General features: G+C 41.0%; 1 protein-coding gene across 2 annotated transcripts in view; it reads left to right on the forward strand.

The window, feature by feature from the left end:
- The window catches only part of rubcnl (rubicon like autophagy enhancer), a 69,260-nt gene extending 41,533 nt beyond the window's left edge, over nucleotides 1-27,727 (forward strand). For both annotated transcript variants that reach the window (XM_078559481.1, XM_078559482.1), the window contains 10 exons: nucleotides 936-1,070; nucleotides 2,091-2,142; nucleotides 3,469-3,586; nucleotides 7,361-7,506; nucleotides 11,883-11,947; nucleotides 17,067-17,305; nucleotides 17,884-17,945; nucleotides 21,462-21,615; nucleotides 24,567-24,657; nucleotides 27,198-27,727. In XM_078559481.1, coding sequence (XP_078415607.1) covers nucleotides 936-1,070; nucleotides 2,091-2,142; nucleotides 3,469-3,586; nucleotides 7,361-7,506; nucleotides 11,883-11,947; nucleotides 17,067-17,305; nucleotides 17,884-17,945; nucleotides 21,462-21,615; nucleotides 24,567-24,657; nucleotides 27,198-27,310 — 1,175 coding nt within the window. In that variant the 3' untranslated portion in view covers nucleotides 27,311-27,727. The remainder of the gene's footprint in view (nucleotides 1-935; nucleotides 1,071-2,090; nucleotides 2,143-3,468; nucleotides 3,587-7,360; nucleotides 7,507-11,882; nucleotides 11,948-17,066; nucleotides 17,306-17,883; nucleotides 17,946-21,461; nucleotides 21,616-24,566; nucleotides 24,658-27,197) is intronic.
- Nucleotides 27,728-27,731: the final 4 nt, after the last annotated feature.

A 27,731-nucleotide genomic window follows, 5' to 3' on the forward strand; every position in this document is an offset into this window, starting at 1 on the left:
TCTCTCTCTGTTCCTAGTTTCTGGTTTGTCTATACCAATCTGATGGCATTCTCCCCTACAACCTGTCTTACCTGTCTCGTCTTAGACCCTAAGATAAAAGCAAAAAACTGCGGATGCTAGAAATCCAAAACAAAAACAAAAATACCTAGAAAAACTCAGCATGTCTGGCAGCATCTGCAGAGAGGAACACAGTTAACGTTGAGTCCAAATGACTCTTCAACAGAACTAAGTAAAAATAGAAGAGAGTTTACTTAGTTCTGTTGAAGAGTCATACGGACTTGAAACGTTAACTGTGTTCCTCTCCGCAGATGCTGCCAGACTTGCTGAGTTTTTCCAGGTATTTTTGTTTTGTCTTAGACCCTGTTTCTTTTACTTCCTCAGTCACTGCGTAGTTGAAATGACTTTATTGTTGCAGTCTATGTTCCTCACTTAGTTTTTAAATGTATCCTGTCTCATACCAGTCCTTTATTCAGAAAGGATTATCCATTATTTATGAAGGCAGCATTGTTCTGTTAATGACTCATTTATCTTTCTTTTGGTAGTTTATAAAATAATAAATGAAGGTGGAAGGAAGTTAATCAATGTTAATTTTAATTGAACTGTGGGAATAAGTCAAAGGACATGTCTTCAAATGAGCAAAAGGCAACTTAAAGACTAATAAGATCTTTATGCAGTAAGTGACCAAAACTTAGAATGTACTTCAGGTCCATTGAAGGTGAAAACCCCTGGATGCATTCAGAAATGAATACTGCAATGGGGGAGGGGAGGATGTTTCTGAATGGAGGAGTTAAGATTAACCAAATGGTCTTATCTGTCAGGAAGGTTGGAAATTGTAGAACGTTTGGTGAGCTCTTGTTCTGGGGTTAAATTACCTTGTAGAGACTTAGAAGTGATAGGTCAATAGACCCAACTAATATATCATTCCTGTTTTATAGGTGGCTCTACAACCCAGTTGGATGATTCCTCTGATGCTGGCTCCAAATTCCTATGTGAAGACAGACAAAATGGTGATGATGCACCACCAACAGCAGCTGGTGACGATGATGATTATGATGATTTTGTGATAATAGGTACAGGTGTCAGAATAGACCTAGGTTATAAATCTTTCACCTCAATTAGCCAAATGGGGGAAAGGGGAAGGGGGATCATTTTGAAATTACTTGGAAGGGTTGGTGGGGTGGGGTGGGGGTGGGGGGGGGGGGGGTGCACATTAGGGAAGAGGTATTTTCTCTGCTTCCTGTTTTTAAGAGTGACTTGAGTGCAATTTCAACTTCTGCATTTTGACTGTAGAAGAGGGTCCAGAGATCAATTCTATGAAAACACACACTGTACAAATGCATGAGATCAGCTTTGCATATTGATAATGTAAAAGTACTTAATCTATAAATGTGTACTCAACTATAAACTTGTGCATCTCCCATCACTACACTAGATAATGTGAACAAGGCCAGTATTTTGGGACTAACAGTGTTGGATCGATGGCACTTCTAGTTCTGGGGTTAATTGTTCTGGGGTTAATTATTCTGTGGAGGGACATCACATTGAACCTGCAGTTAGTGGACTGCTCATAGTGTAAAAGCAACCTAAAAACGACCTCGTCAGTCAGCCACCTCTGTTTGTCTGTAAGTAATTGCAATTTGTCATGGTCAAGAATTTTTGACATTTGTCTGTACTAGATTTATCTTTTTGCAAACTTGGGAGTGTTTACTAGGCAAGTAGTGTTATGTAGGGCATACACCATGGATGGAACAGGATGCTAAGTTGGAACTGATTGTGTTCCTAGGGTGAGTTTATTTTGGTAGATAACTGACTTTAGTTATCAGTCCTGATGGCAACATTGGAAATCAATAGTGTAAATCAGTAAATTTCAAATAAGAGTTTGTGTTTCCAGTAAAATACCCTTTGCTTTCATTTGCATTTTTACAAGCTAACATGAGACCCATTAAGTTAATTTGTTTCAATGGCCATCCATGGTTTAGTTTGTGCTTGAGTTGTGTTTAAGTTTTGTATAACATTTTTCTACCATTTGAGGAGGGACAGAAAGCAATGCTATCTTGTTTGACATTTACTTAACATTTTTTCAATTACAGAATTTGATGACCTTGTTTTTGGTTCTGATGGCCCCTTAAAGTCAATAGAAAGGTAAAGGTTTTCTCAATGTGTTTGACACTGTTCAATGTTCCTTCTCTGGCCAGTCCCATGTTTTAAAAGCTATTGTAAAGTCACAGTTCCAAAGGCTGCAATATCTTTGAGTGTATTTGAGATCTTTTTTGTGGCTAACTCTTAGTTAAGAGGGTATACTGATCCCATCATTCACTACTCCTAGATACTCTCTTGGCTTCACTGCTTCATGCAAGTTACAATGCAATTGTTTTCTTTTTATGATAATGAGGTGAGATGCCTCACTTCAGCAAATTCTAGGCCATCCTGTTCTTGAACCAACAAGTGGATACCATAGAGATGAGGATAAGATCAATTTCATTGGGTGAGTGGAGTCCAGAACTTAACAGCTAGGCCAATCAGCAGTGATGTTGGGAAGGATGGTGGAAATCTGGAACTCTCTTCAAAAAGCTGAGGCTAAGCATCAAATGAAAATATCCACAGATTTTTTTCTGTATGGCAAGGATATTAAGGGATCTGGAACACTCAAGCAGGCAAATGGAGTTAAGATAACAGTTCAACCATGATTTAATTGAATGGTGAGAGGAGATGAATAGCATCCTCCTTCCTATGTTGTAATCTTGTACAATAGACTGTCAGTAAAGGAGAATTTTCTCTTTTGGGAGTTATTGACCCCTGTGGTACAGTGTTTGAATACCAACAAATTTCTGTTTTTTTAAAAAAAACATGTTAACATTCTCCATTTGTGAAGAATTTTTCACCAGTTGGCAGATGGGCAGTTCTGATGAAAGGTCTTTGACCTGAAATGTTAACGTCTCTCTATCTGTCCTTCCACCCCACCCCCTCCATCCCTCCTCAGATGCTGCCAGACTTGCTGAGTATTTCCAGACTTTCCTGTTTTCATCTATTATAGGTAGACAGGAAGTGCGAATTAGGTCTAAATACATATTTCTGAAAAATATACCAAGATGTGTATGAAACTTAAACATTCTTTTAAAGGGGGGGGGGAAATGGAAGAATGCTTCCAAATCGGGAAGATAACTTTTGTACTGTTATGTTTACGGGGGTCTGACCTGAGTTTCAGAACCTCTTCTATTGCATATTTCAAACTTTTCCCTTCAGAAGGCTAAGTATGGCTTGAGTTTTACCTGCTATTTGCTCCAACCCTGCAGAGAATGTATAAAGCAGCTCATTATATTGAAATGCTCCATGTAAAAATAAAAACTGACTTCACAGCAGCCCCTGGTATTTTTTGTGTCACCGTATAACCTTGTGTTATTCCTAACAATCTTGTTTGCAGCGCATGATAATGGTTTTTAAAGCACAGGTACTTTTTTTTTGTTTCAGGCACTGTTTATCTGCTGAATATTTGGCTCGCCGACTATTTAAATCGTTCAGGACAATATGGTTGCCCCCGGAGACTGAAGTACATCACCTTGACATGGTGGAGAAGGTGCTGGATAAAGTACGTAGTTAACATGTTGAAATATCTTTCCTTAGAACATCTGTTCCAATCCATGCATTAACTAATGTGCATGATTTGAATGAGATTTTTTTTTCCTTTGAAAAACAAAGGGAAAATCACTTGCATTTAAATAGGACCTTTCATGATCCAAGCCAACACTTTACAACTATAAAATGTAGTCTCTAATGTCAGAAATGCAGCAGTCAATTTATGCACAGTTTAAGGTTCCACAAAGAGCAATGTGATAACTGGAATGTTTGTTGGTTGAGGGATAAACACTGACCAGAAAACTGGGAGAACTCATAGAAACATAAAAATAGGAGCAAGTCATTCGGCCCTTCGAGCCTGCTCCACCATTCGATATGATCAAAGCTGATCCTCTATCTCAATGCCATACTTCTGCTCCCTCCCCATACCCCTTGATGCCTTTTGGAGTCTAGAAATCTATCTATTTCCTTCTTAAATATCTATCATGACTGAGCCTCCACAGCCCTCTGTGGTAGAGAATTCCACAATTTCACCATCCTCTGAGTGAAGAAGTTTCTCATCTCCGTCCTAAATGGTCTACCCTATATCCTGATCTAGACCTCCTAGCCAGAGGAAATGTCCAGCCCTGTCAGTATTTTATACGCTTCAACCATTTAAATTTTTTTACCAGAGCGGATAACTTCACACTTATTCACTTTATACTGCATCTGCCATGTATTTGCCCACTTACTCAACTTGTCTAAATTGCCTTGAAGCCTCTTTAAATCCACCTGACCGCTCACATTCCCACCTAGTCTTCTTGTCAGCAAACCTGGAAATATTACATTTAGTTCCCTCATCCAAATCGTTGATATATATTGTGAATTTCTGGGGCCTGAGCGCTGATCCCTGCCATACTCCCCTAGTCACTGCTTGCCATTCTGAAAAAGACCCATTTATTTCTACTGTTCCCTGTCTACTAAACAATTCTCAATCCATGTCAATATATTACCCCCAATCCCATATGCTTTAATTTGTCACACTAACCTCTTAAGTGAGGCTTTCTGAAAATCCAAATACATCACATCCACTAGTTCTCCCTTATCTACTCTATTAGTTACGTCCTCAAAAAAATACTTCAGTAGGTTTGTCAAACATGATTTCCCTTTAATAAATCCATGTTTCCTTTGTCTAATCCCATTGATATCACAGGCTTTAGACTCTAGCATTTTCCCTACCACTGATGTTAGGCTAACTGGCCTGTAATTCTGTGTTTTGGTTTTTTCCCTTTTTTGTTTTAAGTAGTGGGGTTACATTTGCCACCCTCCAGTCTGCCAGGACTGTTCCAGAATCTATGGAATTTTGGAAGATGACAACCAACTATTTTTTGGCCCTGGGGATTTATCAGCTTTCAGTCCCCTTAATTTCTCCAGCACTGTTTTTAATACTAATTTCCTTCAACTTCTCTTCTCACAGAACTGTAATGTGGATCTATTGTGTCAACTGAAGGAGCAGGCAGGGCTTTGGTTTAATGCCTCAACCAATGGATGATGGCACCTCTCACCTTGCAGAACACTCTCAGTACTGCACTGGCTGTCTGTCTAGATTGAGCTCAAATGTCTAGAATAAAATTAAAACCCAGGACCTTCTGATTCAAAGCAAGGCTATTTGCACCCATCTCCAACATAACTTGTCCTCATAAGAAACCTTGTTTACAAATTTTCCCCTCAGTCCCCAAACAGCCTATGCAACCTACTGTAGGCACACGCCTTGACTGAATTCTTTGGTCTCTGATTTGACCTTCCAAACCTTTCCTCTCTGGCCTCCTTTCCACTTTCTTTGGTACAGTAATTGCCTACTCTCTGGACACCATGCTAAAACCTTCAACGTTGCCATTTCTCTCTTTGTCTTTAGAAGCTTCCTCCCTTCAAATGTGCTTTTGATAATCATTCTTCACTCTTCTGCTTGGGTGAATATCTTTCTTCGGTGTAAGGCCTTGGGGTTTTTACTGCACTAATAGCATTGTGTACATGTAAATTGTTGGTCCCACCAATGGCACTGCCACCTGTTTTGCAAATGAAGTGGTGGACATGCAGCTGAGTGTGGAAGGCATAAGAAAATGTGACCCCTGTAAGGGTTGTGGGGGGGATGGGGTGGGGGGGAAATCTCAATCCTTCCTTTGCTTCACCGTATGGGAAATCCAGTCAACAACAATGAACTCGGTCTGTACCTAACACACTCCTCGTTGCAGTCAGTAAAAGAATTGTCAGCCATAGAATTTAAGTCGAGGGCCATTTGAAAGAGCCTTGCATTTATATAGTAGAATATCAAAAAACACTTTACAATCAGTGAAATATTTCTGAATTTCACTCTATTGTAATGTCAGCAACAGCTGGAAATTTTTGTCCACAGCATGGGCCCACAAATAGCAAAGGGAACTCTTTGTTTATGTTTCAGCCAACATATAAAATGGCCAGGAAAACTCCCGTGAATCCTCTTTGAATAGTGCCAGTCATGAGATTTCTACCTGAGGGAAGACAGGGCTGTGGTTTAGCATTTCATCCCAAAACACAGCATCTCTAACAGTGCACCACTCGCTGAGCATTGCACTAGTGTCAGTACAGATGACTTATGCAAGTCTCTGGACTGGGACTGGGACTTGGACCCATAACCTTGTGACCCTGAGGCAGGATTGCTAATGCTGAGTCACAGTTGACCCTTTTTCTGAGATGATAACAATAAGAGACAAAAAAATTGCAAATGCTAGAAACTGAAATGGGAGGTGCTGATGACACCCAGGTCAGTCAGCGTCTGTGCTAAGGACAGAGATGTGGATCTTTACCCTTATTCTTTCTGACCTCCTGTTTTATTTCCAGCATTCTGTTTTAATTTTCCAGTTGCTGCTTCTTGTGCTGTAGTAGGCTGTTTTGATTAGAATTATTGCACAAATGAAGCCTTTAATGACCTAAACAATACAGGGAATGTATTGGAATATGACTTCAAGCCTACTTCACGGACTGAAGCACTTTGGTACTTCCTGAGGACTGTTTTCAATGGACCAATAGACCCACTTTTAAACCAGTTCTACTGTAGTCCATACTTTGCATTTTCTTAAACTTCCAAATTTTCCAACTTTTTACTAGCTTCAAATTGTTGCTTATATGGTCCTATGCTCTTAAGTGAAGAAGAGTCTATTGTACAAAGTAGGTTGGCACAATTTCTAATTCATTTTTCTCTCAGACTTTCACCAAAACAAAAACTCTCCAGCCAGTGCTTGTTTGTCACTATGTAGAGTTTGCCAAATCCCAGCGGGTCACCTATGATGCAGATGGTGGAGTAACTTCAATGCTGGGGCTGTGTTTTGTTTAATTTTCAAACTTAATGGGCTAAATTCACAGAATTTGACATTTGCTTAGTCTGTTGCTGCTGGCACTTTTTTTCCTTATGAAAAGAGCATATAAGTGGCTTTGACATAATTGATGAAATGAATGTTTAAAAATGTGGATGTGCATAAATAAACTGAAGCCAACTGTGATATCAAACATATGACCCATTTTGATTTCAGTAAACACCTGACCCCAAGATACTAAATCTCTCTCTCTCTCTCTCTCTCTCTCTCTCTCTCTCTTCCTTCCTCCACCCCCCCCTCACCAACTCTGGTTGCAAAGTGTTGAAAGTAGGCAGTACAATTTTTTTTTACATGTATGGATCAACTTGATGGACTGTACTGCATGGCACAGACTCCTCTTTACTTTTTATAGAGACCACTGATCTAGTTAATGCGGGTGCTTCTTCCCCCAACTCCAGTTTCTCCCACTGAAGGACACTTTGCCTGGTGCTGAAGAATCAGTAGATCTGACAGCAGACTTCAAGTTAAACTCCCGATTGAGGGGAACTACGGACTGGGCCCCACCTCGCTTTCAAATTCTCTTCTTCATTCATGCACCACAGAGGTAAGTACAGCCAGATATAGTTTCCAGCACAAGTCACGCAATTATTGATTGGTGTGGAGTAAAGCATCAGTCAAGGTAATTTTGTCAACTAGATCATGGAAAGAAACTTAATATTTGATGCCAAATTCTGATTTTTAAATCCAGCAAATTCAGTTTTCAGTAACTGAACTTAATTTATTTAAAGCTACTTATTTGTTACATATTCTGAAGACTAGTCATTGTACCTCCCTTGTAACTGAAGGACAGCTAGCTAAGTGGGCACTGCTATCTGTTTTGAAATATCATTCTGAAACATCACTTGGTAAAGAAATTTGTCAATTACTGGTACTCAGCATTATTTTGTATCGCTTATTAATGAGCAATTTTTTTTAAAGGGATTGAAATATAATTTTTAAACCAACTCTGAAATAAGTGCTCATTTAGAATATTTCTGCCTCAAGGAAGCATCATATGACCATTTGTGTTATTTCTTTTAAAAATCTACTAGGGTTCTGGATATGGATGATGTTGGCAAGGCTGCATTTGTTGCCCAGTCCTGTTTTCCCTCCAGAGGTGGCGGTGCCTGTTACTTAGAGTCAACTGCATATCATGGGTCTGAAATTGTGTATAAGTCAGACCAGAAGAGGGGCCATAGGTTCCTTTCCCTGAACTACATTAGTGAACCAGTAAGAACTTGATGAACATCTGGCAGCTTTCATGGTGACTCTTCTGGTGCCTGCCCACAAATTGGCATTTTGAATTCGAATTCACAACTAGTTAACATGAGAATGTTAACTATAAATGGCATGATAAAGTGTAGATGAGCAGAGGCACCTTGGTATCCATATATACAAACCCTTGTAGGTAGCAGGGCAGCCTGATAAGGTGGCTAAAGCATAGGAGTTACTTCGGTTTAAAACATGAGGGATCATTCTAGAACTTGTTAAATCACTGGTTAGGCTTCCATTGGAATATTCTGGATACCACTCTTCACAATAAAGATGTAAAGACCTTAGTTTACGGAGGAAGTTTACCAGGGATGAGGGATATCAGTTGGAACAGTTCAAACTGTTCATCTTGAAACAGAGAAGGGTGACGGATGGTCTAAAAATGTTCAAAATCTTGACTTTTAATATAGAGGAGGGCGGGGGGGGAAATGCCAAGTGATGGGTGGGTAGGAGCAAGGGTGGTTATATTGTTGAGATGGAAGTTTGGTCTTGATGTCATGAACACTAATCACAGAAAATGGTTTATCTTCAAGGACTGAGAACATTCTGGAAGAATTTGTTTCCAAAGACACTCCCTTTAATGCAGGATTGACTGCTATTCTTGGAAAAATACATCTTTTTACAAAGTGTGATAAAGCAATTGGTAGGGGGGGAGCTGTCAATCTCCTGACCCTGGTGAACTGTGTACAAAGGGGGTCACATAGCTTTTATGGCTCTGCAGTGGGAGGGGAGTAGTATGGGGAGCCATGCCTGGAAGACTTTTAAAAGTAGGTTTTTGGTTTTGCTTTTGAGAAGGACCGACTGCTTGAGAAGAAAGACAGCAGCCTTTTTGCAGTCCAGATCCAGTCCACAGCTGGAAGTGAATATAAGCTGTTCCTGGGAAGTTCTACATGCTGGAATAGAGCACCCTCCAGTATTCCATGAGTCTGCATGGAAAGCAGTGTCAGAGTCATTGATTGTTTTGCAGTTCAGTGCTGAGACACCAACCATATAACCTGGATGCCATTTCAAGAACTCCATCTATCTTTGTCTTTGAACCACTGACTTTTAACCTTTGGCTGAATTCCTTCATTTTACTATTTCATTGTGTTTTGTATAAGAGACACTTGGTATCTCCAAAGAGTAATTAGTATAATTTCATATTCCATACTATATATTGATAAGCTTTGTTTTTCTATTCAAGACTGGTTTCATAATAAACTAAAGTTTCTTTACTGAAAGGAGTCTGGTTAAAATCTTATTCTGAGTAACCGTAGTGAAGGTAAATAATTGGCCATCTTGAGTGAATTGAACATTTAAACTAATGTTGCAACCTGTGGAGTAGTGAGTGGGGCTAGATCCACTGCACACTCCTCCTACCCTGGTCATAGCGATGTGATGGGTGACCCTGATGTGCCTGTAATGTGTGATGTAGCTCAACTTGGTGTTGAGCTGGATGTGAGGTCATGCACTCAGGTTTGGACAGGGCAAGCAGTGTTTTGTAACTTTCAAGATTTTTAATTGTTTGCCCATGCCCATCCCTGTATAACCGTGTGCTTGAAGGAGTGGGGACTGTCCGTGTACAAAGTTTCTTTAATATTATTTCATGCACTAACTTAAGAAAATAGGGGAAAAGCTACTGTAACCCATTCATTCCTGCACTTACTTCAGTCTGTTAACATTGAGTGGACTATTAACCTGTATTATAAATGCACACTGCTTGGGAACTGGGGCTGCAGGATGATGAATATGTGGCTGCACTTGATTTCCCAAGTCACCAATTGGTGTTTGTCACTGGTTAAAAAGGACCATTTGGTTTTAGGCTAGGAGAGCCAGTTCCTAGTGCAAACAGTGTTACATTCAGTTTCTGTAGATCTGCCCATTTAGATTTCCTGAAGTTAAATTTGAAGAAATACTGCAGCTTGTAAATCTATCTTCTTAAATGGTTGGTCATGGAATTTGGCATTGCTGGCAGGGCCAGCATTTATTGCTCATCCCTAATTTTCCTTGAGGAGGTGGTGGTGAGCTACTGCCTTGAACCACTGCAATCCATGTGGTGTAAGTACACCCACAGTGCTGTTGGGGAGTTTGAGGATTTTGACCCATTGACAGTGAAGGCAGCACAATGTAGTTCTGTTAGGATGGTATGAGACTTAAAAGGGAACTTGCAGGTAGTGCTGTTCTCATGCATCTGCTGCCCTTGTCCTTCTAGGTGGTAAAGTCATAGGTTTGGAAGGTGCTGTCAAAGGAGCCCTGGTAAGCTGTTGCAGTGCATCTTACAGATTGTACACCCTGCTGCCACTGATTTGTGGTGGAGGGAGTGAATGTTTAAGGTGGTGGATAGATTGCTGATCAAGTGGGCTACTTTTGTCCTGGACGGTGTTGAATTTCTGTTAGTGGTGCTGCAAGTGGTGGTCCAGCCATGTGGACATCATTCAATCATGGTGTTGACCTATGCCCTGCAGTTGGTTGACAGACTTAAGTTACTTGCTGTAGAATACTTGGCCTCTGACCTGCTCATGTAGCCACAGTATTTATGTGGCTGGTTCAGTTCCTGGTCATTGGTGACCACTGCCCCACCCCCTCCCCAAACCTGGGCTGTTGATGGTGGAGAATTTAGTGATGGTAATGCCATTGAACATCAAGGGGAAATGATTAGATTCTGTCATAGGAGTTGATCATTGCTTGGCAAGTTGCATTCATGCCACACATTAGCTTAAACTTGAATGTTGTCCAGGTCTTGCTGCATGCAGGTGCAGAATGTTTGTTTTAGTATTGAGGAGCAGCGCATGTGCAATCATCAGTGAACATCCACAGGCAAGGTCATTGATGAAGCAACTGAAAATGGTTGGGCCTAGGACACTGCCCTGAGGAATTCCTGCAGCAATGGCTTGGGACAGAAATGATTGGCCTCCAATAGCCACAAGCAGCTTCCTTTTTGTTAAGTATGACTCCGGCTAGTGGAGAGTTTTTCACATGATTCCTGTTGACTTCAGTTTTGCTAGGGCTCCTTGATGCCAAAGGCAGTTACTCTTGCCTCGCCTCTTGAATTCAGCTCTCTTTTTTGTTCCGTGTTTGGTCGAAAGCTGTAGTGAGATCTGAAGCTGGGTGGTCCTGGCAGAACTGAGCACCAGTGAGCAGGTTATTGGTAAGTGTGGCTGGTTAGTATTGTTGTTGATGCCTTCCATCTCTCACAGTAGGCTGATGAGGTGATAATTGGTAGTTTGGATTTGCCCTGTTTTTTGTGGACAGAACATACCTGCACAGAGTTGTAGAAGTACTGGGACAGCTGGACTATGCTCCTGAAAAGATGCAAATTGGGTCCTGCCCCTACTGATGCTTCAAAATTTGATTACTTTTAAGATCTTAATGCCAAAGTCTTTGAGGAGAATCAACTTGCTAAAATTCAGTCTTCAGGAAAGAATTTGTGAAGTTGTCTGATGCAGCTTTCTCTTTTATTAAAAAAAAACTAGTGGCCTCCTATTTATAAAAATCCAAATGGTTGTTAACTTGCTGTCTGAACAAATGTGGAACCTATTTTCCACCTGATAAAATGGTTTCTTTTCCCTAGTCTATGTATAAAATTTATTGTGTTTTTTTTCTTGTAAATCTTTTTGCAAGTAAAATTCTTTAGCAAAGTGATTTTAGATCAAAGCAAGAACCTGAAGTGATTTCATTTGTTTTTGTTAGGAGAGAATCGGTTATAGCTGCTCAGAATTCAATGTGTGCTGGTTGTGGAACTCCAATCGAACAGAGTAAGTAGCAGAGTGCATCTGATAATGTGTGGCCTCAGACTTTAGGAATCCTGAATATTCACTGTTCTGTTTATTGGTTTTTTTTATTTTGTATTCAGTTGGTGTAATTCTCCTAGGTTTGTTAATTTTCAAAATGTGCAGAGCCATAGTAGTATAGATGACATGGACTGTGTCCTGCAAGGCTATAGGGATGGTGTGTGGCCTCCTTATTCCCCCTACCAGCAGTGGTTTAGTTAGTAGCACTCTTACCTGAGCCAAAAGATTGAGTTCAAGTCCCACTCCAGGAGCTGAGCACAAAAATCAAGGCTGACAATCCAGTACGGTACTGAGGAAATGCTGCACTGGAGGTGCTGTCTTGCATTGGATGAGATGTTGAATAGGGGCCCTGTCTGCCCCCTCAAGTGGACATAAAAGATCCTATGGCACTATTTCAAAGAAGAGCAGGAGTTCTCTCTGGTATCCTGATCAATATTTATCCCTTTAAATCAAGTTCACAAAAACAAACCATCTGGTGATTATTGCATTGCTGTTTGTGGGACTTTGGGCTGTCACAAATCCTACATTGGAACAGTGACTCTACCTCACTGGCTGGAAAATGCTTTGAAATGTCTGGTGGCTGTGAAAGGCACTATAAAAATACAAGTCTCTTTTTATTAATTACATCAACTCGCACTTGCCTATATTGAGATGCGTTTGCCATCTACATATTCATTCTGCAAACTTGTTAATGTCACCTTGTACTTTGCTGCAGTCCTCTTCCATATTAACTAAGCTCTCCCCCCCCACACCCACCCACCCCCCACCAATTTGGTGGCATCCACAAATTGTGATGCTGTATGATTTTTCAGCTTTCAAATCACTTATGTAAATGGTGAATAACACTGGTTCCAGCACTGAATCATGTGGAGAGAAGATTTCAATTCCAAATGGCTTAAATCTAATTTGTACTTTTTTTTTTATCTTGATTCTCGCACCAGAGGAAATAGATTCAGGGAAAATATCACAGAATCTCAGTGCAGAAGAGGCCCTTCGGCCCATCGAGTCTACACCAACACATGAGAAACACTACCCTACAACTCCTTTGATCTAATCAAGAGGTTTAAAATAAATTGAAGGATGCTTTTTCAGATAGATTGGGAATGACCGACACCACACCCCACCCCACCACTATATAAAACTCAACATGAGGTGTTAGATTAAAGAGCTGTTTTGAAATGATTTTACTTGCAAATGACAGCAAGATGGATGCGTCTGTCAATCTTTGGCAGGAGCCCAGAGTGAGAAGAACACACCTTTTGGCCATTCCTCACTTGCTTCCTCTTGACCACTGCACCATTGGAGGTTGCCCATGTCTTGCCCCCCTGCCTCCATGCTGCCCCCTGCCCCCAACCCCACCACCACTGTGGGTTGGGTCCAATTTGAGAACCCCTGTATTAGATCACCCTTTGACCTTCTAAACTCAAAGGAACACAAGAACAAGTTAATGCTTGTCCTCAGAATTATACTGGGGCTTAATAATAGGTTAAATTCTGGATAATCTGAGCGATACCTCTCTTTCTAGCCGTTATACCCTGAGATGTGATGCCCAGAAGTAAACACTATTCTCCTGATTGGGATCTGACCAAGACAGTGTAAAACTGAAGCATAAATTTTCTTTTGTATTCCAGCCTCTTTAGATAAAGGCCAATATTCTTTTAACCTTTTGAACTTTTTGTTTATGCCAAAAATCATGGGCAATTGCTTTGTGGAAAAAGGGGCAGTTTTTCTCATCAAATCTGGTGCAATGACATTGGTTGCCTCATCACTTGTCATGAGGAAAGTGCTGCACCCTGCTCCATCCTCAACATTGTAATTAGCCATAATCCACAAAGGGACATAGAGAGATCCATTTGAAGAGAGACAATTGGTGATATATAGTTTGAGGGGCACTACTCCACAAGCATGAGGCCAGATAAGGAGGCAGGCCTCCATGAACAACTACAGCTGGCACAGGGGATTAAGCCTGTGCCATTGGTATCATTCTGCATCACCAGCTAGCTACCTATACAATGCTATTACAGCAATTGAGGATTCCAAGATCTTTTCGGACCTATGTTTAGGTGTGGGTGACCGAATGCAAAATGCCTTGGTATTCTTCAGCCTCCAGCTCAAATAATCAGTGACTGAGCCATTGCCAACTGAACAAGAATGGTGGGGGAAAATAGCTGAGATTATTTATGATGGCCGACTTGAAGCTTTCAATGCAGCAATTTTAATTAAGGACTGGATAAAGACAGTTACCCTGAAGTGATTTGGACTTTTTTTTTCTCATAGTAATTCCTGACTTTTATGGGACTGTTATTAGTCTTGTTTAGAGAATGGGCATTTCACATATAGGAAGGGACATTTGTCCAAATAGGCTTTCTAGTTTGTTTATTGTGCAGCATTGCAGTCTCTAGTTTGGACATGGTGTATGAAGATGAGATGGTAATGGGTGAGGTAATATTTGAAATCCATTTGAAGCACTTCCAATTAACCCAGCAATTAATTGTACTGCATGATGTGGAACTGAACTATTCAAACCAGGGTGAAAGGAGGGAAATCGGGTCTTAATGCATGTGTGGACCTGGTGATGCTCAACTGTCCTCTGTCAACAAAAATCTTGTTGCCATTCTTTATCCAAACTGGCATATGAAAGTCATTGGATAATATAGAAGTCACTTAGTGCCAGTGACTCTACCAGTCTCCACATCACCTTTTATTTGGAGGAAAGGAAAATGTAAACTCATAGCCAGTAGCTATCAGGAGGTCCAAAACAAAAACAGAATTACCTGGAAAAACTCAGCAGGTCTGGCAGCATCGGCGGAGAAGAAAGGAGTTGACGTTTCGAGTCCTCATGACCCTTCAGCAGAACTCAGTTGACGTTTTGAGTCCTCATGACCCTTCAGCAGATGCTGCCAGACCTGCTGAGTTTTTCCAGGTAATTCTGTTTTTGTTTTGGATTTCCAGCATCCGCAGTAGTTTTTTGTTTGTAGCTATCAGGAGGTAGTAGTTTGGGCAACAGTTGAAGCTAGCTGTTTCACACTCCACCAGGATGCTACCATCAAGCCAAAAAAATGTTCTGCCTGTCACACAAGTAATGCTGTTGAATTTCGGTGCTGGTGTGATGCCAGGTATGTAGGCCATATGTCCCAACGATTGGTGGATCACATCAAAAAGCACATCCCTTGGGCTGTTTGCAACAGGCAAAGTACTGACTCCGTACCCAACCAGCCCATGCTTGCAAAACTCAAAATATAGGCCTGTAACTTCTGATCTCCCTAGTATTGGATTTGGGGGGGGGCGCAAAGATGTGCTGGGGAATCCCTCTGGAAAGTTCCTGGGTAAGGGGTTGCATGCCGATTGCCCAGAAGTACACACTTCCGCTGGACAATTGCGCTGTGCCGGGAACCATCCAAGAAATGCGGTTTAAATCTCAAACTTCAGATGGTTCCACCAGGGTTATATCCAGTTACCCAGAAAACTTTAGAATTAAAACCTCTTCTAACTTGAGTAATTATGAAGACCCAGACCAAACACTGACCACCCCCACCCCTGCCCCAGCCACAAATCCTATGCATTTACCTTAGACACTTACCTTCCCTGCCCTGTCAATTTCACTGGCCCTTTGAACTTACCTGCTTTACAGCAAGCGCCCTTTTTAAAAAATGGGGTGTGGCCTCCTTGAATATGCTGGAGTTACACTTTGTTGGGGCTTGCGAGGTGTCTTTTCAATGCAGGCCCCAAGCAGCTCTGGCGAACGGAATTGGCAACATAATTTTCAAAACCAGGTAAGTAGGTATTCTAATTCTTGTGGGCCAGCACTTTCTGATGCTAATTGGAGGTTACGGCCCATGGTGTCCAACATTAGATGTGATTCCACACTTGGACAGCACTCGCTAAACAATTCTGATTTTGCTAACTGTTACACTGACAACCACTTTAATTATGCAGTGTGGCTCACTTGCATGTACTAGACGCTACATATTCATGAGGGGCCCTGTCTTTGGCAGATAGGAACATGTCCATTCACCTTTTTCCAACTAAACAAAAGCTTGGAGTCAGCCATTCCCCATGGCAATGCCTTGACTGATCAGTGGTCTACCTGCCTGGTTTGAATTTAAATAAAAGCTTGGCAGTTAACTGTTTCCTGCTGCAATTCTCCATGGCAATGCCTCTACCAATCAGTCCACTTATCAACCAATTAGCACGCCTCTTTTCTCATGCAATGTCCTCAAGGTCACTAAAGCTGCAGGAGCCAAGAAACAGTTCCAGAAATTTTGAATATGTTTGTAAAGTAAATCAGCCACAATAAAGCTTTTGTGAACAGATAAAAATAAATTAAAAAAAAACTGTTCCCAAGAGGTGTCAGCTGTGGCTCAGTTTATAGCACCCTCGCCTTTGAATCAGAGGGTTGTGGGTTCATGTTCCACTCCCGGAAAAACCAAGAACTGTGATTGTACTCAAAGAGTTGCAATCTGTGACTGTTGATAACTTGAAAGAGTATAAACTGTTCCCACTACAATTGATATTCTCGTGATTCTGATGTGTAAGACGGAGCTTCAACAGCAGGTCTCTTTTTTTCAGCAATACTCTGATAGTAGCTTTAGTTGGGTTATTCTCAGTAATTTGTATGTGCAAATGCATCTCGGGAGCACTTGGGCACATAATTTAGAAATGCGTTCAAGCAATAGTTGTGCTGTCGTTGGCTTAGGTCACTGTTCTGACCACATTTGATATCCATGGGTCTGTTGTCTGGGGTTTGATGTCCTGTGCTGAACACTGGGCTTTTGCTTGACTCCACCTGAGACCTGCAGTATAACTAACTTATTTGGCAATACAGCAATATTTTGGGCCCTACATGGAAAGATGTGCTGCAATTAGCAGTTGTAATTTCTTCCCCACACTTCTGCCCTACTTGTAGTCAGGCAGTATAACTTTGATTCCCTGCTTGCAATGCAACTGTTACTAAACACTCTTGTACAACTTGGGACAATATACTTGAAGCCTTAGTTGTGTAGTAAAGCAAGATTTAATGTATTACAATTCAACAGATATTTTAGAATGGAGCACTTTTTAATATATTTCTTTTCCCTGGCAGAATACATCAAAAAGCTCCGTTACTGTGAGTACTTGGGGAAGTACTTTTGTGAATGCTGTCACCACAATGAGGAATCTCCAATCCCTGGTCGAATCCTAATGAAGTGGGATTTCAGCAAGCAACCTGTCTGCCATTTCTCCAAACAGCTGTTGGAAAGTATATGGCACGATCCACTATTCAATATATTCTACATCAACAAGTCCCTTTACAGCAATGTAAAAGAACTGAGAAAGGCCAAGGTGTGTGGCTATTCATGCTTGTGCGATTATAGACGTAGGATGACTAGAATCTATTTGATTTGGTTACTGATGCAAGTTCTAAATGATTGCTACTAAAGGAACGGTATCTTGATCAATTTATTTCCCATTACTGGGATATGGGTTTTATTGGAAAGGCTGGAATTAGTTGCCTATCCTGAGTTGTCCCTGAAGGTGAGTTGTGGCCTTGAATTGCTGCTGTCTGTGCATTAACGGTACTCAATGTTGTTGGGTGGGGAGTTCCAAAGTTCTGACCCAGTGACTGTGAATGAATAGTGATAGATTTCTAAGTTGAGATATAGTATTACAAGATTGATGTTCTCATGCACTTGCTGCCCTTGTCCACACAATGGAGGCACTGCTGAAGTTGCAGTTCCCTCTGGCCATGTTGACAACCGTAAACTGCTCACAATTTGAATTGTGCACTTAAAGGCAGCAAGCTTTTCCTGAAAAACTAGCTTTTAAATGTTTGTTGCTTTATTGATTTGTTTTTGGTTGTAGGTAGCTATTCATATCAGTAAGTGGCAATGCAATAATACAGAACCCTTTTTTTTAATCAGGAAATTCAAGAACAGTTGATTCAGATCAAAAAGCTGCTAAGAACCTGCAGATTGGCTGAAAGGTACCTGACCTGTCTTTAAACTTGTACAACTAGATGGTTGTGTAGAATTAATTTAACCACTTGCCTAGCATTATTTGTCAAGTTCCTCAGTTGATAGCACTCTTGCCCCTGAGTCAGAAGTTTGTAGGTTCATGTGTTACTCCAGGATTCGAGCACACAACCTAGCACTGCAGAAGTGCTATACTGTTGAAGATGCTGTCTTTTGGATGATAAACCAAGGCTTTATCTTCTCTCTGCAGTGGATGTAAAAGATCTCATGACGAACATTTTGAAGAAGAGCAGGGGATTTATCCTCCATGTTCTGGCCAAAATTTGTCTCATCACAAAAGCAGATGAGTTGGTCATTATCACATGCTGTTTCTAGGAATTTGTTGTGTACAAATTAGCTGCTGCATTTCCTAAATTAGTGGTGATGGCATTTCCATAAGAATTTCATTTGTTGTAAATTGCTTTGGGATGTTGGGTGGTTCTGAAAGGCACTAGTTATATTGATGCCCTGTCTCCCCAGTTCCCCTTTCACCCCCTCAGATCGGTGGTTAGATTTGAGTTAAACTGCAGAAGTAGTAACCTGCAGAAAGTGATCTCAAAAAAGCACATTGGGTTTATCTGGTTTACTGCAATTAACATACTAACCTGTCTCTTTCTGAACTTGCTGCACTCTGTTCTCTCAGGTCCAACCCTGACATTGTCATCAAACCTGCTGACAAGGGTGGTGCTGTTGTTGTCTGGCGCACTGACCTCTACCTCGCAGAGGCTGAGCACCAACTCGCAGACACTTCCTCCTACCTCCCCCTGGATCATGACCCCACCACTGAACATCATCAAGCCATTGTTTCCAGGACTGTTACTGACCTCATCTCCTCTGGAGATCTTCCTTCCACAGCTTCCAACCTCGGATGGCCCGCTTCTATCTCCTACCCAAAATCCACAAACAGGACTGTCCCGGCAGACCGATCGTGTCAGCCTGTTCTTGCCCCACGGAACTAATTTTTTGCTATATTGACTCCATTCTCTCTCCCCTTGTCCAGTCCCGCCTACATCCACGATTCCTCTGACACCCTACATCATATCAACAATTTCCAGTTCCCTGGCCCCAACCGCCCCCTCTTCACCATGGACGACCAATCCCTCTACACCTCCATCCCCCACCGGGATGGTCTGAGGGCCCTCTGCTTCTTCCTCAAACAGAGGCCCGAACAATCCCCATCCACCACTACTCTCCTCCGTCTGGCTGAACTTGTTCTCTCACTGAACAATTTCTCCTTAAACTCCTCTCATTTCCTCCAAATAAAAGGTGTGGCTATGGGTACCCGCATGGGCCCCAGTTATGCCTGTCTCTTTATGGGATAAGTGGAACATTCCTTATTCCAGTCCTACTCCAGCCCCCTCCCACAACTCTTTCTCCGGTACATCGATGATTACTTCGGTGCTGCTTCATGCTCTCGTCTGGACCCGGAAAAATTTATTAATTTTGCTTCCAATTTCCACCCCTCCATTTTCATATGGTCCATCTCTGACACTTCCCTTCCCTTCCTTGACCTCTCTGTCTCAATTTCTGGTGATAGACTGTCCACCAATATTCATTATAAGCATACCGACTCCCACAGCTACCTTGACTACAGCTCCTCACACCCCACTTCCTGTAAGGACTCCATCCCATTCTCTCAGTTCCTTCACCTCCGTCGTATCTGTTCTGATGATGCCACTTTCAAAAACAGTTCCTCTGACATGTCTTCCTTCCTTAACCGAGGTTTTCCACCCACTGTGGTTGACAGGGCCCTCAACTGTGTCAGGCCCATCTCCCACGCATCTGCCCTCGCACCTTCCTCTCCCTCCCAGAACCATGATAGGGTCCCCCTTGTCCTCACTTATCACCCCACCAGCCTCCGCATTCAAAGGATCATCCTCCGCCATTTCCACCAACTCTAGCATGATGCCACCACCAAACACATCTTCCCTTCACTCCCCCTGGTGGCATTCCACAGGGACTGTTCCCTCCGGGACACCCTGGTCTACTCCTCCATCACCCCCTACACCTCAACCCCCTCCCACAGCACCTTCCCATGCAACCGCAGAAGGTGCAACACCTGCCCCTTTACTTCCTTTCCTCACTATCCAAGGGCCCAAACACTCCTTTCAAGTGAAACAACATTTCACTTGCACTTCTCTCAATTTAGCCTACTGCATTCGCTGCTCCGAATGCGGTTTCCTCTACATTGGAGAGACCAAACGCAGACTGGGTGACCGCTTTGCACCTCTCTATTTCACCTCTCTTCTATTTTTCCTTAGTTCTGTTGAAGAGTCATACGGACTCAATGTTAACTCTATTCCTCTCTGCAGATGCTGTCAGACCTGCTGAGTTTTTCCAGGTATTCTTATTTTTGTTTTTGTTTTGGATTTCCAGCATCCGCATTTTTTTGCTTTTAACATATTTCTATGGATTGCTGCACATGGGCATAGACAGCAGCTATTTCATTCCTGCAATGCACTACAAGCTCAATAACCGCTGACACACATTATCCAGCAAACCTTAATGTAATTTACTGAACGATGATTGTCAAATGCCTAGTCCCACAGTAACAAATGTTGATCCATCTTGGTTCTTTGGGTGGTCAATCAAAACTATTGCACAGGATAGGATTTTCATTGAGTTTCATGAAGGCATGTCACTGACTGCGTTTTACATCATAAAATAATCCGTATTTTACTGACCCTGCAGTGTTCAAGTTTGGGATTCTCCCCACAGCAGTAATCTCAATCATGTTCCAAGTTGGATCATTTTTGAACCATTTTGATTTTGAAGCTTCCCAATTAATGCTGGCTAATCCAGGTGGTTGAACTTTTGCATGATTAGTTTACTTTTTAGACCAGATTGTGTGTGCTTTTGAAACTATCAAGTTCTTGCTGAGTATAGTCATACAAGTGCTAGCCACCCTCATCCTGCAGTCTAATGCATTCTCCATTCCCTCTTCCTTTCTTTCCTCTTTTTGTTTTGCTCGTTTGTCTGTCCACCTCTCTTTCTCTCCTTCAACCCCGCCCCCTTTAAAAGGCTCTTAAGGCTAGATCAATTCAAAATTTGAAGAGATTGTTAAGAGTTTTGGGTAAGGGTTTCAGACCCAAGGTGGGTAGATTGTGCAATCATGGTTGATCTGTAGCACAGAGGGACCGAATGCCTAATCCTGTTATCTTTCATTTCTTCCTTCCTTTCACATTATGACACTAAAAGCTAAAGTCAGAGCTGAGCTGTTCAAGAAGTAATGGTTTTTAAAATGCAGTAAATCTAGAATGCTAGTAATGCAAAGTCGAGCAGGATATTTGCAAAAAGCTTTGCTGGAAATCCATTGCTATTCAAAAATCTCCAAATTTGTAGTCTTGAGCAGGCAGCACTGTAATGGTTTATTCTCCAGGTGCACTAGGCCTCCTCCATGTCAGAATGACTTATGTTGCTTATTCTAAGATGCTACATTCAATTATATCCATTTCTAATATTGGTCTGCGTCTTTTTAAATTTGACAGAGCAATGGTTGAGTTCTGGCAGATATGTTCCCATCTGACTGAGGAGCTGCACCTTTACTCACTGAATGATCTGATGATGGTGAAACGAGGCCTGCTGGTTCCAGGCCTGAAAGATATCCTGAAAAATGTCCTTGCACACGTGGAAAGTTGCGAGGTAAAAACAGATGAAATCCATTTTCTGAAAGGCTGAGATTTTTAGTCTGACTGTCAACCCCTTGGCTTGGTGGCACCACTCCTGCCACTTGATCATGAGTTCAAAGTCCACTCTAGAGACCTGAACACAATTTTAAGCTATTGTTGCTTGTACTGAAACTGTGCAGCACAACTGGGAGGTATTGCTTTCCAGATAAGGGATGTCTTAAATGGACATCATTGGCAATATCTGAGCAGTGGGAAAATTCTCCTTGACGTTCCTTTTTCAACCAACATAACTATAAACAGGTTATCTAGACATTTCTCATTGCTGACCTTGCATGCAGAAATTGGTTGCTCTGGTTGCGTTTTAAACGGTGACTGCACTTCAAAAATAATTCATTGGTTGTGAACTGTCTTAGGATGTCCTGCAATTGTGAAAGGTGTTATGAGCAGGTTATTTTGAGGAAAGGATGGACAGGCTATGCTTGTATCTGCTGGAGTTTAGAAGAGCAAGGGACGACTTGACTGAAACATATATAAGGTCCTGAGAGTTCTTGACAGGGTGGATGTGGAAAGGATGCTTCCTTTGTAGGAGAATGTAGAACTAGGGATCACCCCTCAAAAATAAGGGGTCATCCATTTAAAATGGAGATGAGGCAATATTTTTTTGAGCCATGAGTCTTTGGAACTCTTCCTGAAAAGGCAGTGGAAGTAGAGTCTTTGAATATTTTAAAGGCAGAGGTGGATAGGTCCTTTGTAAGCAAGGGGGTGGTAGGTGGGGGTGGCAGGTTATCAGGGGGAGGAGGGATGCAGATTTGAGGTTACTATCAGATCAGCCATGATCTTATTGAATGATGGAGCAAGCTTGAGGGATTGAATGGCCTACTCCTTGTTCATATGTTCGTAAATTGTTCTCTTCAAAGTGAACTTAACTTTGTCTAGGAAAATGTGCATCACAAATTGTAGAAGAGAGGTCTAAATGCTTCATAGTCATTTTAGCTCATTGAAGATGATGCACTACTTGATTTTGGTGTCTAAAATGGTAACTCGAGGTTCCCATCAGCAATCTCAAACTTTTTAAATAATGTAAAATTAGTGTTTTAGATGTGATACAGAATGTGGCTTAGTCCATTATTATTTTCTACTTAAATGAAAAGAGCAACTTTTCATCCTGTGAAATGTTCCTTTTGTGGAGTGGGATAAAGATAAGAAAGACATGGGTCATTTTGTCCATACATAGAATTGTCAAATAATTACAGCACAGGAGAAGGCCATTTGCCTGTTGTTTCTGTGCTGGCTCTCTGCAAGAGCAACTTGCCTAGTTCTACTTACTTTTCCCCACCACCCTGCAATTTTTTTCTTCAGGTAATGATCCAATTCTTTTTTTCTTTTTGAAGGCCTTGACTGAATTTGCCTTCACCACACTTCAGGCAATGCATTCCAAATCTTAATCAGTTGCTGGTTTTTTTAAAAAAAAAAATCTTTTCTTCATGTCACCTTTGGTTCTTTTGCCCACCCCCTTTTTAAATGTGTCCTCAATCCTTCCATAACTGGGAAGCTTCTCTTTATCTACTCTGTCCGAACCCCTTATTTTGTATTTTGAATACCTCTATCCAATAATCTGTAAACCTACTCTTCTCCAACCTATCCACGTAACTGAGGCCCCTCATTCCTGGAACCATTCTTGTAAATATTTTCTGCACCCCCTCTAATGCCTTCATCTGTCCTAAGTGTGGTGCCAAGAACTGGATGCAATACTCCAGTTGAGGCCAAACCAGTGTTTTTATACAGTTTTATTATAACATCTTTGCTTTTGTACTCCATGCCCCTATTAATAAAGCCCAGAATCCTACATGCTTAACTGCTTTCTCAACCTGCACTAACACCTTCAATGACTTATGCACATATACCCCCAGGTCCCTCTGCTCCTGCACCCCCTTTAGCATTGTACCATTTTTATTTATTTTGCCTCTTCTCATTCTTCCTACCAAAATGAATCACTACCGCTCATTCCTCCAACCTATGTCCTTGTAAAGTTCAAGATTATCCCCACAGGTCACGATATTTCAAACTTTTGTCATCTGGAAATTTTGAAGCTGTGCCCTGCACATGAATCTAGTTTATTTATATTTAATAAATCCAAAAAAAACCCTGGGGAACCCCACTATATACCACCCTTCAATCTAGACAAACAACCACTGTCCACTTCTGTTAAATGTTTCCCTTTTCCTACAGTTGTGTTGGCCAATTGCAAATTCATACTGCTATTGTCCTTTTTGTGAGGCTCTGACTTTGTTGATAAGTCTGTTATGTGAACTTATCAAATGCCTTAAGTCCACAACAACCCCATTACCCTCATCAATCCTTTCTACCTCATCAAAAAAACTCAAGCAAACCATTTGCCCTTTAACAAATTTGTGCTGGTTTTCCTTAATGAATCCACATTTGTCCAAGTGACTGTGTTAATGTTATCCTGCATTTATCATTTCTAAAAGTTTTTTCCACTGAGATTAAACTGACTGGATTGTAGTTGTTGGGCTTGACCTTGCAACCTTTGAACAAATGTTATAACATTTGCAATTCTCCAGTTCTCTGGCACCAGCCCTGTAACTAAGGAGGATTGGAAGATTGACCAGTGCGTTAGTGTTCAGTTCTTGAACAGTACTGAATTTTTCATAAACATATTTATTCCCCTTCTCTTCCCTCATCCACATCACTCTAATCCTTGCCTTAAATATCAGGGGACAAAAGTTCAGTCTTTGAGTGAATAGTAATGAGGAAATGTTGACGAGTACCAGTTCTTAACTGTTATGCTGCTGACGTTCAGCAGCAACATTGTAGTGTTTAAGGTTTAGATTCCATTGCAGTCTGCCTATCATTCAGTGGTTCAGGTTCATATGTAGATGGATTGGATTGAATATTGCTGATGTGAAGGTGCTGTTTGTTTTAAATGTTTCCCTTTTCCTACAGTTGTGTATGGCCAAGGGCTTCATCTGTGAATTTTGCAAGAGTAGAGATATTCTCTTCCCCTTTCAGACTGACCAATGCAAACGATGTTGCGGTGAGTACTATTTCAAGTGGTTGTTTTTCTGGACACCTAAGAACCCTTCTGTATGCAGTGCCTACATCTTGAGTAAACTTTCATCAGCCATGCACATTTAATCCCAACCTCCTCAAGCCCTCCCTTTCTGTTCATTCTGCGTTATAACACATTCCATGGTTCCATTCCTTGTATTAAGCAATTAAATTCTAATTTATCTTGTTCTGGATTGACGCTGCCCAAGCATAGAACCCTTTTTTTGAGGGGGTGGGGGGAGACCAATTCTGCAAACACATTAGTTTGCATTTGTGAAGAGAAGACAGGTCAATACTCAGTGTACAGTATTAATTTTGATCAAGGACACAGATCGGAAACATATACCAAAAAAGGGAAACTTGTTAGTTTTCTGACTTGTGTATTTCCATTGTTTTCAAGCTTCTGCTTTGCACCACTGGATTTTATTTTCTAACTGCTTTTATATATTTAAAAACACTTCGTCAACTGGCTGAGATGAGACCAGTAATCAAGGGGGGAAAGAATTCAATCTAATGCCCAGAGGTGAAGGGGCAACATGCTATCCATGCCACTAAAGTGAAGGGGAATGATTGACATTACACTGTTTTGGGGTCTTTTTATTTTCTAATTCCTGGCATCGCTTCCTTCAAAAGGCCTGCAGTGCAGAAATGCTGTGCTGATCAAGATAGCTGAGTTTTTGTTTCCTCCTTCATAAACTCATTGTTTTTTCATTTTTGATGATTCATAAACACAAGCACTCAACATGATTAATGTTGTATAAAGTTACCAGTGCAAATGTCCTGAAAATGTGTGCTCAGGTGAGATGTTTTGCCACAGCAAAGGTGCTGTCTTGCTACTCAAAACTTTGCGAAAATATTTTTGCATTGATAAAGCCATCATGCATGACATTTCAGTTTTCTGTTTTCATACCATGCATAAATATATTTTCAGTAAAATGAAGCACCTATAATGCACATAATATTCTCTCAACATTTTTTCAGGAAAGAATGATGATTATTTTTCAACCTGTCAGTCCTTCGAGCCATCAATATTAAAGGGATTTATTTGTGCAGCCAAGTTGTCCTGCCGATACCAGATAATTTCCACAAATGATGAGAGATGTTTGTGTGTGTGTGTGTGTATATTCAGTCCACTTAATTTATCCATCTAAAGCATCTCTAAAATTTCTTTCTTCCTTCCCCTTCTCTCACTACCCCCAACCTGAACCCCTCTTCAGTCATTGCAGCATCTAATGTATCATGAATGATCCCAGGGATTTCTGCTCTGAAGAGCATTGCATGTTGATTGTTCTTTACATAAAGAAGAACCTAGTTTTATTAGTTCACTTCTGATTCCTTGTCCTCCTCCCAGTGGATTAATCTTTTCCCCAGGGTTTAATCTTGTCTAAGGCTATCTCTTCCTGTCTTTTCAAATAATAACTCACTAATGCTAAGCCTCATTTGTACTGCCTCCAATGCTTGAAGTCTCAATCAGTATTTTAAGGTGTGGTCTGACCAGAGCACTGCACCATTTCATTATGACTTTCTCTGATGTATTTTAAATTGGGAATGTGTTACAGATATCCATGTGCTTCCATATTGATGTAAGGCACAAATGATTGCAAAAACCAGCTGTTCATGCACCCTGCAGTTTATCCTGACCCTGAAAGTCCTCAACTTTTGTTGAGGATTTTTCAATGGTGCTATAGTCTTTGGTCTTCTGACTCTTCAGAGCTGATTAATTTTTTTCCCATTAACTATATTTGTCCATTATCCCCCCTCCTTTTTTCCATTAAATACCGGCCTTCGATTTCTTTAACTATTCATGGTGTATCTCCTAAAACCTTTCCAACTCTCCACCTCAAGCCTACACTTAACTAACCTTTGTTTTATTTAAGCTTTTGGTCATCTACTGGGGAGATGGTGTAGTGGTAATGTCACTTGACTAATAATGCAGAGACCCAGGCCAATACTGTGGGTACATGGGGACAGCTGGTTGAATTTAAATTGAATTAATTAACTCTGGAATATAAGGTGAGCCTCAGTAAATATCATTGATTTGTCATAACCCATCTAATTCATTAACTGCTTTCCTTTTTCGGAAAGGAAATTTGACATCTTTGCCAGGTCTGACCTACATGTGACTCCAGACCCACAGCAATGTGCTTGACTCTTAACTGCCCTCTAAATAGCCCATCAAGCCACTTGTTTAAGGGCAATTGGGGATGGGCAAAAATGCTGGCCTTGCCAGGGACACCCACATCCCATGAAAGAAAAAATAAAAGTTTCCTTTCTGGCTTTTGATTCACTTTTTTCTGTTGCAAGGCTCCTCCTAAAGCAAATGCTTTATTTATATTTAAAGATGCTACAGAAATGCAAGGTGTTCTTGTATGCACATTATAGCAGTCTGAGCAAAGTAATTCCACTTTCCCTTCCCCAATCCCCTCCATTTTAATAATGGATATTAAAATTGTTCAGGTCTGCTTGGAAATATTTATGCTTTTTTAATTGACAGATGAACTAACTTTTTTTCATTCCGAACACCAGTATGCAAAGCGTGCTTTCATAAAGAGTGCTTCAAAACTGAACAGTGTCCAAAGTGTGCACGGATTCGGGCACGGAAGGAACTACTCTTGGCTTTCCAGCAGTCAACAGATTAAGCAACATGCCAGATGTCGAGGTGGAAATCCACTTGGGATGAGTAGATTTCAGTTTTAAAAAGCACAAATGTGATGCCAGTTTCCATTTTTAAAGTCGAACAAAGTAATGACGTCTGGCACGTCACTAGTTTGTTTTTTCGAAATGTCTATGAATAAATGCAAAACTTCAGGTACTTTAGCTTCACATAGTGACATCATGGTAACCATACCCTATATTACAAATATTTAGTTTTTCAGTACTAGGGCAAGGTTATTTTGTTATCAACTGAAAATGAAAATTAGATTAAATTAACATGAACCATAAAGATATTTCCAGAAGTCTAAGGAATTTACCCTTCTAACTTTTTTTGTAAAGTTAGGGCTTAAGGCAAGGTTTTATTTTTTTTACTTTGTGTAGAAGCTTTAGAACCTTCATTTAAAA

The sequence above is a fragment of the Cetorhinus maximus genome, chromosome 16 (assembly GCF_964194155.1).
Source record: "Cetorhinus maximus chromosome 16, sCetMax3.hap1.1, whole genome shotgun sequence".
NCBI lineage: Eukaryota > Metazoa > Chordata > Chondrichthyes > Lamniformes > Cetorhinidae > Cetorhinus > Cetorhinus maximus.